Source organism: Grampus griseus, assembly GCF_964374135.1.
Source record: "Grampus griseus genome assembly, chromosome: 1".
NCBI lineage: Eukaryota > Metazoa > Chordata > Mammalia > Artiodactyla > Delphinidae > Grampus > Grampus griseus.
In genome coordinates this window covers 174086968-174103358 of record NC_139017.1, presented here as the reverse complement: position 1 = coordinate 174103358, position 16391 = coordinate 174086968, and the positions used below count along the sequence as shown (strand labels likewise).

The window sequence follows — 16391 nt, the reverse complement described above, 5'->3', positions numbered from 1 at the left end:
AACTTTTTAAGATACTGTCAAACTGTTTTCTGAAGTGATTGTACAATTTTACATTCCCACCAGCAGAGCACATGGGTTCCAGTTTTTCCCTGTCCTCGCCAATACTGGTATAGTGAGTCTTTGATTTTACATGCCATCATTTTAGACACAGAAATAGTTACGCGGCGGTGTCTCATTCTGGCTTTATTTTACATTTGCCTAGCAAATGGAGCCTAGAGCAAGAGAAGACTCTAGAAAGACAGATTGGGATAAAAGCTGCTGCTAGGTGTATTAATGGTGGGTAAGGATGCTGAGCTGAGTCTCTGACCAGCCTCAACAGGAGAGTTCTGTGACGTGGAGCATCTTTTTGTGCTTATTCACCAACTGTATGTATCTCTTCTTTGGTGTTCGATTCTTTTAATCATTTAAAAAATTGGGTTGCTTGTTAGCCAAGACATGGAAGCAACCTAGGTATCCATCAACAGATGAATGGATGCCAATGAGGAAGGCAAGCATCCTGTCTTACCCCTGTTCTAGCCCCAGAGCCTGTAATGGTGAACCCGCTGGAGCTAACTGGGAGAGAGGATGAGAACTTGTTCCATAAGGAACTGTCTAAGATACAGCAAATGTCTGTGGACAGCATTTGCTTGGCTTTTCTTGGCCATTCATAGCGAGAATAGTTTTGGCTATTTTAGATACTTGGCTAATTACATGATGTTCTCATTCTGCAGCAGCTTGTTCCTTGTTCCTGTATCACTCCTGGAAAGCCTCCCGAGTTAAAAGGTACCATTGCCACTTACCTGCTCGTTCACCCAAAGGTCCAGCCCCTTGTCTGGAGCCTGAGAATGATTTCAGGGGAAAGGAGTAAGCCATATTTCTGCTCAACTCCAGCCTGAAGTTAAGAGGTCTGAAGAAAGAACAAAGCACACATAATGGAATCCAATTCTTGGAAGACATCAAAAGTGGAACATTCTTGGGAATTCCCTGGTGGCCCAGTGGTTAGGACTCTGTGCTTTCACAGCTGAGGCCTGGGTTCAATCCCTGGTCAGGGAACTAGGATCCCACAAGCCGTGAGGTGCAGCCTGAAAAAAAAAAAAAAACAGGAACTTTCTTATACAACCTAGCTGTTCAAATTAGCATACAATCATTTCAGCCTTTCTAAATAAAAGTTTTGGTTTTTTAACCTTAAAACAAACAAACAAACAAAAAAACAGATGAATGGATAAAGAATATGTGATTTATATATATATATATACACAATGGAATATTACTCAACCATAAAAAGAATGAAATATTGCCATTTGCAGCAACATGGATGGATCTAGAGGATATCATACTAAGTGAAGTAAGGCAGACAGAGAAAGACAAACATTATATGTGGAATCTAAAAAATAATACAAATGGACTTATTTACAAAACAGAAACAGACTCAGAGACATAGAAAACAAACTTATGATTCAGGGGGAGGGATAAATTAGGAGTATGGGATTAACAGATATACACTACTACATATAAAATAGATAAACAACAAGGATTTACTGTATAGGGAACTATAGTCAATATCTTGTAATAACCTATAATGGAAAATAATATGAAAAATATTTAACTAAATCACTTTGCTATACACCTGAAAATAACACAATATTATAAATAAACTATACTTCAATAAAAAAAATTGGGTTGTTTTCTTGTGAGTTGGGAGAGTTATTTATATAATCTGGATACAAATTCTTTATTAGACATGTGATCTGCAATTATTTTCTCCAATCTTGTGGCTTGTATTTCCACTCTCTTAACAACGTCTTTCAAAGAGCAGAAGTTATTAATTTTGACAAAGTCCAATTTATCCATTCTTCTTTTAGAGATTGTACTTTTGGTGTCGTATCTAAGAAATTTCTGCTTAATGCAAGGTCACAAAGATTTTATTCTCGGTTTTCTTCTAGAAATTTTATAGTTTTAGGTTTTACAATTAGGTCTATGATACATCTTGAGTTAATTTTTACATATGGTACAGATATGGTACAGATAGAGGGTTTTAAAATTTTTGTTTTGTTTTGTGGTGTGTGTGTCTTTAGCATATGAACATCCAATTGTTCTTGTACCATTTGCTGAAAAGGCTGTCCTTCCTCCACTGAGTTGCCTCTGCATCTTTGTCAAAAATTAATTGATCATGTATGTGTGAGACAATTTCTGGACTTTCTATTCTATTCCATTCATTTATTTGTCTACCTTGATGTCAATACTACACTCTCTTGATTACTGTAGCTTTTTTAAAAAATTTATTTATTTATTTATTTATTTTTGGCTGTGTTGGGTCTTCGTGTCTGTGCTAGGGCTTTCTCTAGTTGCGGCAAGTGGGGGCCACTCTTCATCACGGTGCGCGGGCCTCTCACTATCACGGCCTCTCTTGTTGCGGAGCACAGGCTTCAGATGCGCTGGCTCAGTAGTTGTGGCTCACAGGCCTAGTTGCTCCGCGGCATGTGGGATCTTCCCAGACCAGGGCTTGAACCCGTGTCCCCTGCATTGGCAGGCAGATTCTCAACCACTGTGCCACCAGGGAAGCCCGATTACTATAGCTTTATAATAAATCTTAAAGCAGGTAGCGTAGGTCATCTGAATTTGTTGTTTTCAAAATTGTTTTGGGTCTCTTAAGTCCTTTGCACTTCCATATGAATTTTAGAAATTGTCAGTTTATACAAAGAAACTTACTGGGATTTTATTTGGGATTTTATTTGGGTATTGAGTCTATAGGTCAATTTGGGGAGAATTGATATCTTAAAAATTTGAATTTTTCAAGCCATGAACACAGTATATCTCTCCAATTATTTAATCTCCTTTAATTTCTCTCAACACTGTTTTATAACTTTAATATATAGGTCTTGTATTTTGGGGGTCAGATTTATCCTTAAGTATTTAATTTTTATATTTCTTGATGTATTTTAAATGGTTTTTTAAAAATTTCAGTTTCTGATTGTTTATTGCTAATATATAGAAATACGACTGATTTTTGTATATTGATCTTGTATCTTGCAACTGCAAAACCCATTAACGATTCTAGTAGCTTTTTTGTAGAGTGCATGAGATTTTCTGTTATCATGCTGTCTGTGAATAAAGAGTTTTACTTCTTCCTCTCTGTTCCAGATGTCTTTGATTTTTCTTATTGCACTGGCTAGAACTCTAGTGTAATATTGAATTGAACTGGTGATAGCAGACATCCTTACCTTTTCCTAATTGTAGGGAGAAAGCATTCAGTCTTTTATTATGAAATATACTGTTAAATGTAGGTGTTTCATAGATGCCTTTTATCAAGATGAGAAAGTTCCCTTCCAGTCCTAGTTTGCTGCAAGATTTTTTTTTAATTTTTATAAATTTATTTATTTTTGGCTGCGTTGGGTCTTCGTTGCTGTGTGCAGGCTTTCTCTAGTTGTGGTGAGCGGGGGCCACTCTTCGTTGCGGTGCGCGGGCTTCTCATTGCGGTGACTTCTCTTGTTGCAGAGCACGGGCTCTAGGTGCGTGGGCTTCAACAGTTGTGGCACATGGGCTCAGTAGTTGTGGCTCGTGGGCTCTAGAGCGCAGGCTCAGTAGTTGTGGCACATGGACTCAGTTGCTCCAAGGCATGTGGGATCCTCCTGGACCAGGGCTCGAACCGGTGTCCCCTGCATTGGCTGGTGGACTCTTAACCACTGCGCCACCAGGGAAGCCCCAAGATTTTTATTTTTAAAGATTTTTATTAATTTAGTTAAACTAAAAAAAACCCCACTTCACCCATTTCTCCTACTCCCTGCCTCTTGCAGCCACCAATCTCTTTTCTGTATCTATGAGCTTGCTTTTTGTTTTTGTTTTTTTAGATTCCACATATAAGAGAGAAATATTGTATTTGTCTTTCTCTATCTGACTTATTTCACTTAGCATAATGCCTGCAAGTTCCATCCGTGTTATTGAAAATGGCAAGATCTCCCCTTCTTTTTTTTTTTTTTTGTGGTACGCGGGCCTCTCACAGTTGTGGCCTCTCCTGTTGCGGAGCACAGGCTCTGGACGCGCAGGCTCAGCGGCCATGGCTCACGGGCCCAGCCGCTCCGCGGCAGGGGGGATCTTCCCGGACCGGGGCACGAACCCATGTCCCCTGCATCGGCAGGCGGACTCTCAACCACTGCACCACCAGGGAAGCCCAGATCTCCCCTTTTTTACGGCTGAATCATAGTCCATTATAGATATATACCACACTTTCTGTATCCACTCATCCATTGCTGGACACTTCGGTTGTTTCCATATATTGGCTATTATAAATAATGCTGCAATGAACATGGGGGTGCATCTAGCTTTTCAAATCAGTGTTTTTGCTTTCTTCAGATAAATACCCAAAAGTGGAATTGCTGGATAATAAGGTAGTTCTATTTTTAAATTCTGAGGAAATCTCAAACCTCCATACTCTGTGTTCGTATCTTACCCGCTGCCTCTCCCCCTCCTCCAGGAAAGGACCCTTCTTAATTCTTTCCTGCCTCCCAACGCTTAGTACAGTGCCTCTTGGCACAAAATAGGCCTAAGTACTCGAAAGAAAGTATGAAAGCATGGGTCACTGGCCGCCGCCTACCCACAGCTGCATCTTTTGGCTCTGCGGAAGCATCAGGTCCGGACTCTGACACTGCCGTCACCAAACGTGAAATAGCCGCGGCCTTGTCTTGACCAATCGGAGCCCGTCTTCTGGGGTCCCGCCCCATTCCGACTATCGACCGCTAGACCTGGGAAGTTGACCAATCAGATGTTGAGCACCGTCGTTATCCCCGCCTCAGTGTTGAAAAGGCAGTTTCTGAAGGCGAAGTAAAGCTCGCAAGAGCGTCCCGGCTCCGCCCCACATCTGACCAATCAGGGCTCCCGGATCAGGCCCCGCCCCCCGGCCGCCGAAGCGTAGGGTGGCCTGGGCGGAACTCCCGGCAGCGCAGGCGGCGGTGGGCTGCGCGGCTCCGGGGCTTCCTAGAGGTGAGTGAGGCAGTGGCGGGGCCGGGTATGGAGAGGAAGGGCTCGACGGGTTGCCTCACGTACGCCCCCACGGAGGGTCCGTGGCCCGCGAAGGGAAAGAAGAGGGAGGCTGAGTCTCCCTTTCCCGGGGGTCCCGCCCTTTTGTTCCGCGGCACCGCAGTTGGTACTCTTGCTGCCCCAGTTTCTCTTTTGAACGTCGCCTTCCCGTTACCTTGGTGCGGCTTTAGCTTTCCGGAGCGCCGCCGGAGCCGGAGGTGTTCTCTTTAACACCGTGCGAAAACGGAGATCCTCCAACTATAGGTCTGCCCCAGAGTCAGATAAGGACGGGGGCCGGGAGTCCCTGTCCTGCGGATGAGGCTTTTTACCCCGCTTGTCTGCACCACCCCCCGCACAGTCTGTACTCGCATCTCCGCTGCCCCCCTTCCCTGCATGGGTATATGTGGGGACGGCTCCAGGGTAGCCTGGCTTCTCTCTGCTTTAGCCACTGCAACCGGGCCCTGAGGAGGGGGCCCGGGTGTGGGCGGTCCACACGTGAGGAGTGGTGGTGGGAGGGCTGGGGTTCTGAGAGTAGGGTGTCTGTCTGGACGCAGTGTTAGAAAGGGATCGTGTGTACTGGGGGAGACTCAGTTTCTGGGTGGAGGCATCTGGGCTCGGGACTCTGAGGGAAGAGGAAGCCTCTTCCCCTAGTCTGCAGAAATCCCTTCTAGCAGCATCAGTGTGTCCCTGAGTCTGGATCCCTGGGGGGCCAAAGGCTGGGAGAAGGAGGAGGCAGCTTCCCAGGCCCCCCTCCACACTGTTTGGGGAAAGGCTGGCATAACCGTGTACCCCGGAGCCCGGTTTGGGTTCAAATCCTGGCTTTGCCACCTACAAGCTGTGTGACTTGGGGCTAGTAGCTTAACTTCTCTGAACTTTGGTTTCTTCATTTGTAAAAGGGAAGAAGGAGGGAGGGCAGGAGAGAGGGAGGAGTCCCTTCACAAATCTGATTTGTGTTGAATTTGAAAGTTATCATGCTTTACATCTGTGGACTTGCTCTAGTTGTCTTCTACAAATTAATCTAGTAATTTCATAGTTAAGGTTGTTAAAGAGGGATTTTTTTTTTAAGATGTTGGGGGTAGGAGTTTATTAATTTATTCATTTATTTTTGCTGTGTTGGGTCTTCGTTTCTGTGCGAGTGCTTTCTCTAGTTGTGGCAAGTGGGGGCCACTCTTCATCGCGGTGCGCGGGCCTCTCACTATCGTGGCCTCTCTTGTTGCGGAGCACAGGCTCCAGACGCGCAGGCTTAGTAGTTGTGGCTCGTGGGCCTAGTTGCTCCACGGCATGTGGGATGTTCCCAGACCAGGGCTCGAACCCGTGTCCCCTCCATTAGCAGCAGACTCCCGACCACTGCGCCACCAGGGAAGCTCGTTAAAGAGGGATTGATCTCTTTTGACATGTTAGGAAACACGCTGTGGCCAGTGTAATAATAATAGGCATTTACTGAGTGCTTACTGTGTGTGCCAGGCACTGTACTAACATTTAATATACATGATCTCCTTTAATCCTTACAACAGACTTATGAGGTCAATGCTGTTATCATCTGTTTGGCAGATGAGGAAACTGAGGCACAGAGAGGTTAAATAACTTGTCTGAGGCTGCACAGTTAGGGAGTATCAAAGTGGGGATTTGAACCCCGGCCTCTGGCTCTGCAGGGCAGCCTCCTCAGCGCTATGTTGTGCTGTCTATCTTGGCTTCAGGTAGGAGAACTTGGCCGTGAGGGCGCTCTGTGGTCCGGGAGTCGGTGACACCTGTCGTGGGAAGCCAGTGGATACGCCTGGGATGGTGGAGACCAGAGATCTGGCACAGCTACGGCAGCTCAACCTGGAGCTCCTGAGGCAGCTGTGGGTCGGACAGGATGCCGTGCGGCGGTCCGTGGCCAAGGCAGCCTCAGAGGTGAGCGCCTTGGCCGAGTCCCGGGAGTGAGGGAGGGGCTGCCTAACCCTCAGGCCAGAATCCAGGGCTTCCGGGTCCTCTCGTGCAGCATGCCCATTTTACTGATGATGAGAAAACTGAGTGAGGCCCAGAGTGGGAAGGGACTGGCCTGGGACATGCAGAGGCTGGAGCAAGGGTGAGGACCAGGCCTTCACGCCCAGTGCAGGCCAGCTGGGTAGATGGCTGGGTGAACTGGCCTCTCTGTTCCAGTCAAGCCTGGACTCCAGCAGCAGCTACAACTCAGAGATGCCGTCATCCCAAGAGACGTCCTCAGTGGCCTCAAGAGCCTCCTGCCCACAGGATGCCCACCGAGGTGACCCCTGTGATAGGGACGGGGCCAGCTCCGGGGTGGTCTCTCTCCCACCTGCCAGGTGCCTCCACCAGGAGCCCCCGGGCCCACTGAGGCCCTGCTCGGCTCCCCTGCTGGCCACCTCAGACTCGAGCGACCCAGAGCCTTCAGCAGAGCTGGACAGTCTAGACACCCAGGAGGCACAGGCCCTGAAGTCCCTCCTGGCTCAACGGAGCAAGCTGTCCGAGGTAATGCGGGTGAGTGGAGCATCCACTGACGGGCACGTCCTTGAGCCTCAGTTTCCCCCCTGACAGATGCACTCATGGGCAGCCTCCCTTCCAGGGTGAGGCTCCTGGGAGGTACCGTGAGTCAAGTCCAGCTCAGCCTAAGTGCTTGATAAGTTGTGGCCATTAGTTTCTCAGACAGCACTTTGGGAAGAAGGTGACCAGCCCCATTATGCAGATGGGAAGACGGGCGTTCAGAGGACAGACTTGTTCAAAGACACATATGGAGGCGGGTGGGGGCCAAACTCTTGTCCTCCAGCCCCCAAGCCCTCGGCTGAGCCCTGGGGCCCCTGTCAGTGTATGAGTTAAGACACAGCCCTTTTCCTCCCTGCAAGGTGGGACCTCCCTTGGGCCAGGCCTGCTGGCCTAGCCCTTGCCCGTCTTTGCCTCCCTCCTCAGCCGCGAGTGACCAACAAGGAGTCTCCAGTGCCTGAGAAGAGCTGGCGCCTCAGACCGTGCCTGGACTGCGACTGGATTGCAGGTGTGACTAGCCCCCGTGCCCGGGGCGCGGGTGGAGGCCCCCGCTTGCTTCTGCGCCTGCCTGCGCCCCCAGCGGGCGCTGCTGCTCTTTTTCCGACTGTTCCACCCCCCTCGGGGAGCACCTTCAGTACCGCGTCTCCTGTCTCAGCCCTTGGCACAGTGACAGGCACAGAGATGGTGCTCACCGAGTGTTTGTTGAATGAATGAACAAATCAGAGCTGCTGTATTTTCTTGGCATTTATTGTGTGCCAGGCCCCTGTGAAACTCTGTATGCGTGTCATCTCTTTATGTTTTACTGCCCATCCCCCCACTCCCCCAGCACTCAGTGGCTTCCTGGCTGGTCTCCCTCTGGGCTCTTTCACCCCCATTATCATCCATTTTCGGCACAGCAGCCAGAACTAATGTTTAAACACGGGAATCAGATCACGTCACTCAGAGTACTTAGCACTTAGAGTAACATCTGAAATCCTTATATAGAGTTTTGAGGTGTGATCTGGCTTCTGCTTGGCCCCGTGACATGGCCTCTTAACCATCTACCTTCTGACTCCTCACGCCGGCCTCCTTGCTGGTCCTTGAACTTGCCATGCTCACGGCCACCTCGGGGCCTTTGCACTTGCTGTGCCCTTTGCTTTGAACGCACCTCCCCAGGTTCACACCTGCTGGTTCCTTTTCGTCACTGAGTGTTCAGCTCAAATGGTAGGCCTTCCACGAGCACAACGTTGTAGGGCCACCACACCTGCATCCTTGCCTGTTGCATCAGCCGTTTGTATGTTCCTTGTATCATTCATTCATTCTCAGAAGTCATCTTGTTTGCTTGTTTCTTGTCTGACTTCTCCGGTGGACTATAAGCTCTGTTGGAGCAGGGGCCTGGCCGTCATTTTTGTTGCTGTGCTCCCCGAGTCTGAGCCTAGAACGGTGCCTGGCACGTAGTAGGCCCTCAGCCAACGCTGGCTGAGTGAGTGAGCGGGCGGCCCTAGGAGGTTGGTGCTATCGGACCCCCACTTTCACAAAGGAGGAAACTGGTGTACAGAGAAGTTGAGTTGCTGCCCCAAGGCAGGTGCTCTGTGGGGCTGCTGAGACCCTGCGGTGGTGGGGACACAGGCCCCATCCCAAGGACTTCCCTGACTGCCAGCTCACTGCTTTGCTTCCTGTCTCTAGGAAAGTAGAGGCGGCTGCCCCCTGCCTGCCCTGTGTGTGTGTGCGTACGTGTGTGTGCGCGTGTGTGTGTGCGCACGCCTCTCACCCCCCTTTCCGAGCCCCCGTCCTGTCCCTGCATTTGTGTGCTTGGGCCCCATCCCTTCTTGGCTCCCAGAAGTTTTTTTTTTAATTAATTAATTTATTTATTCTTGGCCGCGTTGGGTCTTCGTTGCTGCACATGCGCTTTCTCTAGTTGCGGCGAGCGGGGGCTACTCTTCGTTGCGGTGCGCAGACTTCTCACTGCAGTGGCTTCTCTTGTTGCGGAGCGTGGGCTGTAGGGGCATGGGCTTCAGTAGTTGTGGCACGCAGGCTCAGTAGTTGTGGCGCATGGCTTAGTTGCTCCGTGGCATGCGCGATGTTCCCGGACCAGGGCTCAAAACCGTGTCCCCTGCATTGACAGGCGGATTCTTAACCACTGCGCCACCAGGGAAGTCCCTCCCAGAGGGTTTTTTCCCTGTAATTCTCTCCTCTCCTTCCTCCACCATCACTCTGCCCCGTCAGTATATGAGCGCCAGGGAATATTAATGACAATTGATTTCAGTGAGTGCTTATTATGTGCCGGGCCCTGTGCCAAGAGCTTTCCTCTGCTTCGCTCCCATTCACTCCTTAACTTCTCACAAAGATCTGATTAGGTGGATGCTGTTACTGTCCCCACTGGCAGATGAGAAGGCTGAGGCATCAAGAGACTGAAAAACTTAGCAAAGTCTCACATGTGGTCAGGGGTAAAGCTGCAGTCTGTGATTTCCCATCCTGAGGAAGCATCGCTCCCTTTATATCCTGCCTTTGCTTCTAGTTACTGCCCGTGTTCTCTGCTTTTCTTTATAACAAAACTCCTCAAAAGGGCCATCTAGACTCGCTGTCTCCAGTTTCTCTCCCTGACTTTTTCTTAAACTGGACTTCAGCCCCTGACACCCTCTGACGCTGTCTTCGGCCGGGTCAGCAGTGACCTCTGCATTGCCAGCTCCCAGCTCAGTGCTCAGTCCAGAGCTTTCTTGGCCCCTGGGTAGCGTGGACACAGCGGCCACTCCCTCCTCCCCGAAGCTCTTTCTTCCTCTGACTTCCAGGCCCGGACCCCCGCACTGGCTCTTCCCCACTTCCCTGGCTGCTCTATCCAGTCTCTGCTGGATCCACTTCCTTGTTCCACATTCCAGAGGCCCCCCCTCAGTGCCGAGGCTCTCCATGCTCTCTTCTCCCTGACTTTATCTCTACCCGTGCTGCTCCTCTGAATTCCAGACTTGTATATCTGGCTTTCTTCTCTGCAGAGCTCATTAGGTATGTTAGACTAATCTCAGGTCCAAAATCAAGGTCCTGATTTCTGCCCCACCTGGTCCTCCTGCAGTCTGTTCTATCTCTGTTAGTGGCAACTCCATTTATGGAGCTAATGGCCATAATCTTGAGATCAGCCTTGATATTTTCCTCTCCTTTTCAAACACTGTGCATCCTGGTAGTCCTGCCTTCCATGTATTTCTAGAATTTTACTGTTTGTCTCCACCAGGATGCCTGCAGTAGCCTCCTAACTGGTGCCCCTGCTTCCCCTCACCTTGCAGCAGCCAGAAGGGGGGTCCTATAAAAGTACATGACTGATCTGATTGCGTCACTCCTTGTCCCCAAACCCACCGCTGGCTTCCCAGCCTCATCTCCTCCACCCTCACCCCTACACCTATTTTTACCTCCTGGGTGTTCCTTAAACATACCAACCACAGCTGCCCCAGGGCCTTTGCATTTGCTCTTCTGTCTGCCTGGGATGTCCCCACGGCTCCCTCCCTCCCTTCATCAGGTCTCTGCTCAGGTGTCACCTCCTCAGGGAAACTTCCTCTGGCTCCCCTGCCCTACCAAGTTCAGTTTTCTGACTCTCTTTTATTTATTTATTATTTTGGGCTGCGTCGGGTCTTAGTTGTGGCATGCGGGCTCTTCATTGCGGTGCACAGGCTTCTCTCTCTCTAGTTGTGGCGTGCAGGCTCAGTAGTTGCAGCACGTGGGCTTAGTTGCCCCGTGGCATGTGGGATCTTAGTTCCCTGACCAGGGATCAAACCCGCGTCCCTTGTGTTGGAAGGCAGATTCTCAACAACTCGACCACCAGAGAAGTCCCTCCTGACTCTCTTTTATTTCCTGGCAGGTGTCACCCCTCAATGTTGTATTACAGGTTTCTTTGGTGACTAGCTCGTCTGTTGCCACATTAGAAAGTAAGCCTCATGAGGGCAGGGGCTTTGTCCAGGTAGCTGTTCTTTCCCCAGCACGTAAAACAGTGTGTGGCCCGTAGTAGGGGCTCTATAAATATTTTTTGCGTGGACGATTGGATATGCATGAGGGTAGACAGACACGAGACAAAACCAACAGTCACATGAGTGGAGGTCCCCTCCAGGTCTGTACGAGGTATGGTGGGGTCAAAGCAGGTGGCCTGGGGTGCTAGTGCCCAGCTTCCCCTGAGTCTTGGCCACACAGCAGCTCCTTTGTGTGTTGCCCGCTCCAGGGTCTCCGGACAACAGCTCTCCTGTCACCAGCAAGCCCGAGGCCTTCTTCTCGAAGCTGCAGAAGTTCCGGGAAGCCAACAAGGAGGAGTGTATTTGCAATGACCCTGAGTGAGCAGCGGCAGGCGCGGGGCGGGCAGGGCGGCGGGCTCAGGGCCTGTGTCACCCTGGCCTGCTCACCCTCTCGCCCTCACAGATCCCAGTTCCTAGGCCTGCAGGAGAGTAGTGCTGCGGAGGGGGACCACGAATGTGAGTGTAAACGCTCGGCGGCTGCCCCGTAGCCCAGCTAAGGCCTGGGGGCCTGGGGAGGCAGCTGGGGACGGGGGGGAGGGAGGCCTGGGGTCCAGGCAGGGGGCCGCGAGCCTGGGGTGAGCTGAGGCCTGGCCTCAGGGGGAACAGGGCCTGCCCTGTGCTATCCACCTCGCCCCTTGTCTGCGCCTTCCGTTTTCTCCCAGCTGCCTCATTTTCCCATGTGTCCCCACTCCCTCCACCTCCTCTCCACACAGGGGTCGTCTGGGTGGGCAGCGGGGGGGGGACGTTCCAGCTCAGTCATGTGGGCACCCAAGTCTTTGCTGTGGGTTTGCACGAGCAGCATACAGTGTATACATGTGTGTACATATGTGTGTGAGGCGTGTTCCTATGGATGTACGTGTGTGTGCACCCTGTGTGTGTGATTACAAGTGTAGGCACGTTCATGTGTGTCCACAGATATGACTGTATGAAGCCGTGCTTTGTGTTTGCACGGATGACATTTGCACATGTGAAGTTGCTGGCATGTGCATGCGAGTGTCACGCTTGAGTAGAAGGCGGTGCTCAGTGTTGTTGCATGTGAGCACGTGTGCGTGTGCATGCTCTGTCTGTGTACACATGGGTGAGCCTGTGTGGTTGGGGTCCAGGGACCTAGGTTCCCTGGCTGAGGGGGGCTTCTGCTTCTCACGGATCTCACAGGTGTGTATTGTTACTGTGTCAACCGGCGCCTGTTTCTGGTGCCTTCGGATCCCGGCACCCCCTGCTGCCTGTGCCGGACACCACGGGGCCAGCGGGGTCCAGAGACCCTGGCAGAGCCAGCGCAGGTCAGGTGAGTGGCCAGAGTAGGCAGGACACCGGGGGGAGCTGTAGGGGCAGCCGCAGCTGAGGACGAGAGCAGAGCCTGGGGCCTGTGGTTTTGAGGGAGGGCAGGATGGGCCACAGCGGCCTGGAGGCGCCTGCAGCAGTGCCCCCACTATTACCCCCGCCAGGGTGAGGATCCCGCTGTCTGTCCTGGACCCCCCGCACCGGTACCGCATCCACCGGCGGAAGAGCTTCGACGCCTCCGACACGCTGGCGCTGCCCCGGGTGAGGCTGGCCTTGGGGCTGTCCCCTGTCTGGCTTAGGTCTCTGGACGTGTCCTGAGGCCCAGAGGGCCAGGGACTGTCCCAAGGCCAATAGCAAGGCTGGGCTGAAGGACCGAAGTCTCTGGGGTTAGGGCTGGGCCACTCATGTCATGTGTACCGTGCTTGTTCCCTGAGGGAGGCTGGGCTCCCCACCCAGCCCCTGGCTTCCAGGAGGACTGTCTGCCCGTGCAGTGCATTGGCCTAGTGCACATGGGCCCCGTTTCTTGCGCTCTTGTGGCCACATGCACAGTCCTTAGGGCGATTATCTCGTGGAGCCACAGCAACTGAGAGTGCAGGTACGACTGTTATCCCACTTTACAGATGAGGAGACTGAGGCAGGGGGAGGTGACTTGTCCAAGGTCAGCGGGATGGAAGAGCTGGGATTTCAACCTAGGTCCTTTGTGTCTCCTGGGTAGGACAGGGGTCACTGGGGACCCCACTCATTCCCAGTGGAGTCCGGAGGTGCTGGGGTTGCGGGGAGGAGAAGGGGTACTGAGGAAAGTCAGTTTGCTCATCTGTAAAATGGGTACAACATACTATCCTCAGGCTCATGGGGTGGACAAGGGGCAGGTCAGTGAGTCAATACCTGTCGGGGGCTTGGGGCAGAACTTGGTCCACAGGACGTGCTCCATCAGCGTCCACGGCCTTCCCTCCACCCATCTGTGGTCGGGGCCCAGGGCCTGGGTCAGCAGGGTTAGGAAAGGGAGGCCTGGGGTAACAGTGGTGGATAAGACCCCTGCCCTCGGGGAACCTCAGTCCATGGGGGACACTGATTGGGAGGCCCCTTCACCCTCATGGGGGACACAGCCCTGTCCTAGAGGATGCTGCCAGTCCAAGGGGAGAGGTACAGCCCCTCCCTGGGGTGTGCCCAGTCAGTGGGGAGCCCCGCTCCAGGCCAGGCACCTTAACCCTTTGCTCTCCACAGCACTGCCTGCTGGGCTGGGACATTCTTCCTCCGAAGTCTGAGAAAAGCTCAGCCCCCAAGAGCCTGGACCTCTGGTCCAGTGTCTCTTCTGAGGCCCAGCGTCGGAAGCTGTCAGCCACCAGCCCTTCTCACCGGGTACGGTCCAGGGAGCCCTGGGAGAGACAGACGCCTTGGAGCGGCCTGGGGACCGCAGAGTCCTGGGGGGCAGGATTGGGGTAGGAGTGCAGAGCCTGGAAACGGCTCTCTGTGGGGTTCCCTGGCCCTAGCCCTGGCCCTGACCCACGGCACCTCTCCAGGCACCACTGCTGCCTGCTGGCTACCCCACCCCACCCTGGAAGGTGACCCCAACTCTGAGATCCAGAAGGGGACGAGGCTGCCCCCAAAGAGGCCCCCCTGACACTCTTCCCTTCACTCTCCAGGCCGTGCCAACGTGGGTCCCAGCCCCACCCTGATCTGGTCAGAACCCTCCATGCCCCAGCCCCGTGCCGCCCGGCCGAAGCCCTGAGGACTGGCCACTGGGAGGTGGACAGTGCCCCTACCGTCGTTTCAGCCTCTCTCCTCCGGCAGGGGCGCCCACGAGAGGGGAGCTTTGCCCAGCCTCAGCTGGAGGTGGACTCTGGCCCCACCTTCCTAGGCTGGGCCGGTGGGTGGCCTCAGGCCTGTCTCCTTCCTGGGGACAGAGGAGACCCCGGGGTTGGGCCGAGGGGCTTCCGTGACACGTTTGTAAATAAAGCTTAGCACTCCCGCAGCTCCAGGTTCCCACGTGCGCTGGCTCTGTCCTGCTGACGCCCTCAGAGCCCTAGAGGCGCCCTGGCCTCGGCCTGCCCCCCTCACTTGCAGAAGGACACCTCTGACAACCTGTGCTGGGCAGGGTGGATCCAGTGCCCTGAGTGTGGCTCTTTGTGCAGCTTCTAACTCTGGGTAGGTGGCCTCCCCACCAGATAGGTGGGGGTGAGGCTCCCCAGAGTAAGGCTGAGGCCAAGGTCAGCGTTAAAAATCCATCTCAGCAAGGGGCTTGGGGTCTCAGGCTGTTCCCTGTGGATGAGGCTGGAGCTGTGACAGTGGGGAATGAGTGAGCTCTCCCCTTATTCTTGGCCCCTGACACTGGGGTCCAGTGATGGAGGGACTCTCTTGAAGTCCCTGGGCCAGGTGGCTCCTTCACTCCCATCTCTAGCCCAGCCCTAGAAGCCACGGGTGATCTAGAACCCTGTCAGGGACACATGGGGAAAAGGCCAGGAGGGTTGGAGTCAGAGGCAAGGTTGGCCGAGAGCCCAGATCTGCCCTCCTGGATTCGTAAGCAGCGCCTGTCTTTATACTCCCATAGGTTGAACAATATGAAATTCCTGATTTTTAGGTACAAATGGAATAGCTGGGGAACCTAAGCCCAGGGAAGGCATGTGCTTTTTCTGAGGTTTCTCGCTTAGAGCCGTGGAACTATGGCTGTGGTCCGTGGCTCCCACCTGGAGCTTGTGAAGCTGAGAAAACCTTTCCCCGTCCAGCACAGCACATGTATTAGTCAGGATAAGCGAGGTTATGCCACGGTAACAAATTAACCCCCAAATCCCAGTGGTTTGACATAAAGGCCTATTTCTTGCTGACTTGCTCATACTACCTGTCTGTCATGGGTCACATGGGGCCTCTGTTTTGACATCATCTTTTGGGGACCCAGACCAGTGGAGGCTCCACTGTGGGGGGACATCACCAGTTGCTTGAGCCCAGAAATGACACACAGGTCACTTCTGCTCATGGTTCATTGGCCAGAACTAGTCACAAGGAGTTGGGACATGGAGGGGGCTCATGGGGTATTGGGTGAGTGTTACTGTCCTCCACATCCGGACTTCACCAGCTCTGTTCCCGCAAGGCAGGCCTCCTGCGCAGCAGAGGCCATTCGCAAAAAAACCAGACACTACGAGCTCTCGCCTAAACGTCTTCCCTTGCTCCATCTGGGGTTCCAGCCTCCAACGCCTTCAGTAGCCAGGCATGTAAGGTGACTGGGAGTGGGGGACTCAGGGCCACCCGGCAAGCATGCATCCCCTCCAGAGGCTTTCAAGTTCAAATGCCTCTGATCCAAAGTACGTGTCTGGGCAGATTCAGCAGCAGGTCATGGTTTGCCACTTGATTCTAGCACCTGAAGAAACAAAGTCTCTTCCACATGTAATTTTTTAAATTAATTTTTAAAAATTTATTTTCGGTAGTGTAAAACATAACAAAATTTACCACTTTTATATGTGCGGTTCAGTGGCCCTAAGTCCGTTTACATTGCTGTGCAACCATCACCACCAACCATCCCCAGAATTTTTTTCTTCTTGCAAAACTGGAACTCAATACAGATTAAACACTGACTCCCTATCTTCCCCTCCCAGCTTCTGGCAACCACCATTCTACTTTCTGAATGTGACTACTCTAGGGACCTCGTACCACTGGAATCATGCACTATGTCTTTTGTTTCTT

The 16391-nt window shown here is 52.4% G+C and overlaps 1 protein-coding gene across 3 annotated transcripts; it reads left to right on the top strand.

Moving 5' to 3' along the window:
• The first annotated feature begins 4853 nt into the window (after nucleotides 1-4853).
• MIIP (migration and invasion inhibitory protein) lies at nucleotides 4854-14642 on the top strand. Of its 3 annotated transcripts, none has more exons than XR_014297824.1 (10): nucleotides 4854-4956; nucleotides 6690-6885; nucleotides 7135-7470; nucleotides 7897-7978; nucleotides 11645-11753; nucleotides 11839-11891; nucleotides 12591-12715; nucleotides 12881-12977; nucleotides 13941-14075; nucleotides 14360-14642. XR_014297824.1 is itself a non-coding variant. In XM_082672439.1 (10 exons), exons 2-10 carry the CDS (start codon nucleotides 6772-6774, stop codon nucleotides 14390-14392), a joined length of 1080 nt encoding a protein of 359 aa, XP_082528565.1. In that variant the 5' UTR covers nucleotides 4854-4956; nucleotides 6690-6771; the 3' UTR covers nucleotides 14393-14642. The 3 variants fall into 3 exon arrangements, 2 of the variants coding, with proteins under 2 accessions (XP_082528565.1, XP_082528564.1); XM_082672439.1 differs by having other exon boundaries at nucleotides 7135-7461; nucleotides 12591-12720; XM_082672438.1 differs by having other exon boundaries at nucleotides 12591-12720.
• The last annotated feature ends 1749 nt before the right edge of the window (nucleotides 14643-16391 follow it).

Coding starts and splice junctions, on each gene's coding strand:
- MIIP (XM_082672438.1), top strand. CDS start 6,772: ATGGTGGAGACCAGAGATCTGGCACAGCTACGGCAGCTCAACCTGGAG. Junction 7,979..11,644: donor GGACTGCGACTGGATTGCAG/GTGTGACTAGCC, acceptor TGCCCGCTCCAG/GGTCTCCGGACAACAGCTCT. Junction 12,978..13,940: donor ACACGCTGGCGCTGCCCCGG/GTGAGGCTGGCC, acceptor TGCTCTCCACAG/CACTGCCTGCTGGGCTGGGA.